Here is a 2,240-nt window from a genome sequence, read left to right on the forward strand (position 1 = left end):
GAGCTTAAGTGGGCTTTGGACACAAGGCCATCAGTACAACTTTGGCTAACCTAATCTAATCTAATCCAATATAATCTAATCTAATCTAACCTTGAGTTATATAGTTTCATTATGATTTGCTAATTTTAACATTTTTCTTCAAATCAATTCATCGACTTCCAGTATAATTAATTAGAATTAAATATACCTAATCATCCTTTTGGTAAGTTTATTTGTTAAATTAAAGTTATAATTATTAAAGTTATAAAACTGAAAATACTTTCTGCAAATGTAGAGCGCAAAATGACAAAAAGAGTAACCACAACATTGACCTACATTTTTGTTCACCCGAAAAAACAAGAAGAAGAAAATAAAAGCTGAAACGTTGATGCTGTAAGCGCTACTAAAAAAAATACAAGAACAAAAAAAACAACAACAAAAAACAAAAACGTGAACAAGTGTACGTCACGTTTTTTTTTTCTGTTTTTTTTTTTTGATTTTTACTGAGACAGAAGATAAGGAAAGAACGGGAAACGAAAAAGTTCACACGTTGTCGTTTGGTTGCTGCTTCATTAGTTGTCGTTTGGTTGCTGCTTCATTAGTTTACACTTTCATGCTTTTGTTTATTTTCTTTAATTGGCCATCTCCCAACGAAAGTGTTAATAACCCTGCAAGCAAAACGGGTTTGCATAATGCCCAGTCATTGCGCAATACAGTCCAGAAACGAACCCGACGCTTACAAACCGCAGACCAGAGTTGTTCATTCTTTGTAAATTGCGACCCAAACAATGTGTCTGTCCATAATTTTTTTTTTTTTGTTTATTTTGTTATTGTTGTTGTTGGTATTAATACTCAATGTCTGAAGTCATTTAAACTGTAATGAATTAAAGCAGCAGAAGAAGAAGAAGAAGCAGAAAAAAATTTGCATAGATACGCGATTTCCATGCTTTTTAAGTTCACCTTAACGAAAAATGGATCTCAACTTGTTTTGACATTAAAATGTGAAGGTCTCGCGCTGCATGATTCTGAAAATATGCAAAACCGTAGATTAAAATCAGGAAAGCAAAACTGAAACCAAAAATACAGAAGTTTTATTTTTTTATATTTTTTTTTTTATATATTTTAAATTTTTATTTTAACTTCTATGTGAAGCAGTTTCATGTGTGGTGCCTTTTAATTAGCAAATTAATTAATTAATTAAATGTTATAATAATTAAAAAACAGTAAATAATAAACAAAGTATAGTTTATAGCAAATATGAAGATGTGTGTGTTTTTGCATAAAGATATATGCATACATACATATATACAAAAGCGAATACAATGAACGAAAATAACTGTACAGCCTCTAAAGCCGAACTGTACAGTCGCATACATCGAAAAGATAGAAAATATCTTCCAGTTTGGAACTTAATTTTATGGCTTCATTTAGAGAATTATTTTTACATAAAATTTTTTAAATAAAAATATAACAAAAGATATAGCAAAAATGTATATATATAATAGTTTTAAATTATTTCCAGTTTTTCATCTGAACATGTTGACTAGTTGAAACTGGTAAAATTTTGGAAAGTAACATAAATTTTCCATCGCAATATAAGCTCTGCGAGAACCCTCCTCTATTGCTGTTTCATTCATACTGTTGTTTTTTTTTTTAGTTGTGTTGATTTTCGGGTTGTGGATGCGCTGCAATGTATTCGAGTGCCTTAAGGATGGCTTCTGGAATTGGTGGTGGTGTTGGCAGATGTTCACCAACTGGTTGGAAACCATTCTCATCGGCAGTGTAGCTTACAGCAATTTTTTCTCCTTCTGGTGAGATAAATTCGAAGGTACCTGCAACACCGTTGGGATTACCCGCTTCCTGTTGTTGTATACCATTGCTTGTATCGAAGGCGTACGCGTAGTTACCTTCAGCATCTGCTGGATCATTCTTATAACTCAGAATTTGTGCATCTTTATCGATGTTGTCGGCACAGGCGAAAGCCAAAAGGGCAGTAATAAGTAACTAGAAAGAGGAAATAAAATTTAAAAATTATAAATAATGAAATTATAATTATTAACATAATATTTGTTAGTTATTTTGTAATTACTAGATAATTTTTTCATAAACAATTATAAAGTGTAAAACTACAATATCCTGTGCTTCTGTCTAAGGAGTCGCATTTTCTATGGCCTAGCATTTCTCATAGTCAAAAATAGGATTCTGTGGTAAAAAATGTACTATTAATATACGTGTACATGTGTCATTTTCATTTGATAAAT

The 2,240-nt window shown here is 31.1% G+C and overlaps 1 protein-coding gene across 1 annotated transcript in view; it reads right to left on the reverse strand.

Annotated features, from left to right (window-relative positions):
• Positions 1-1,217: 1,217 nt before the first annotated feature.
• Positions 1,218-2,240, reverse strand: part of LOC119677902 (pupal cuticle protein Edg-78E-like) — a 7,114-nt gene continuing 6,091 nt past the window's right edge. The window contains exon 2 of the mRNA XM_038089485.1: positions 1,218-1,983. Within this exon, the coding sequence (XP_037945413.1) occupies positions 1,633-1,983 (351 nt within the window). The 3' untranslated portion in view covers positions 1,218-1,632. The remainder of the gene's footprint in view (positions 1,984-2,240) is intronic.

The sequence above is a fragment of the Teleopsis dalmanni genome, chromosome 1, assembly GCF_002237135.1.
Source record: "Teleopsis dalmanni isolate 2A chromosome 1, ASM223713v2, whole genome shotgun sequence".
NCBI lineage: Eukaryota > Metazoa > Arthropoda > Insecta > Diptera > Diopsidae > Teleopsis > Teleopsis dalmanni.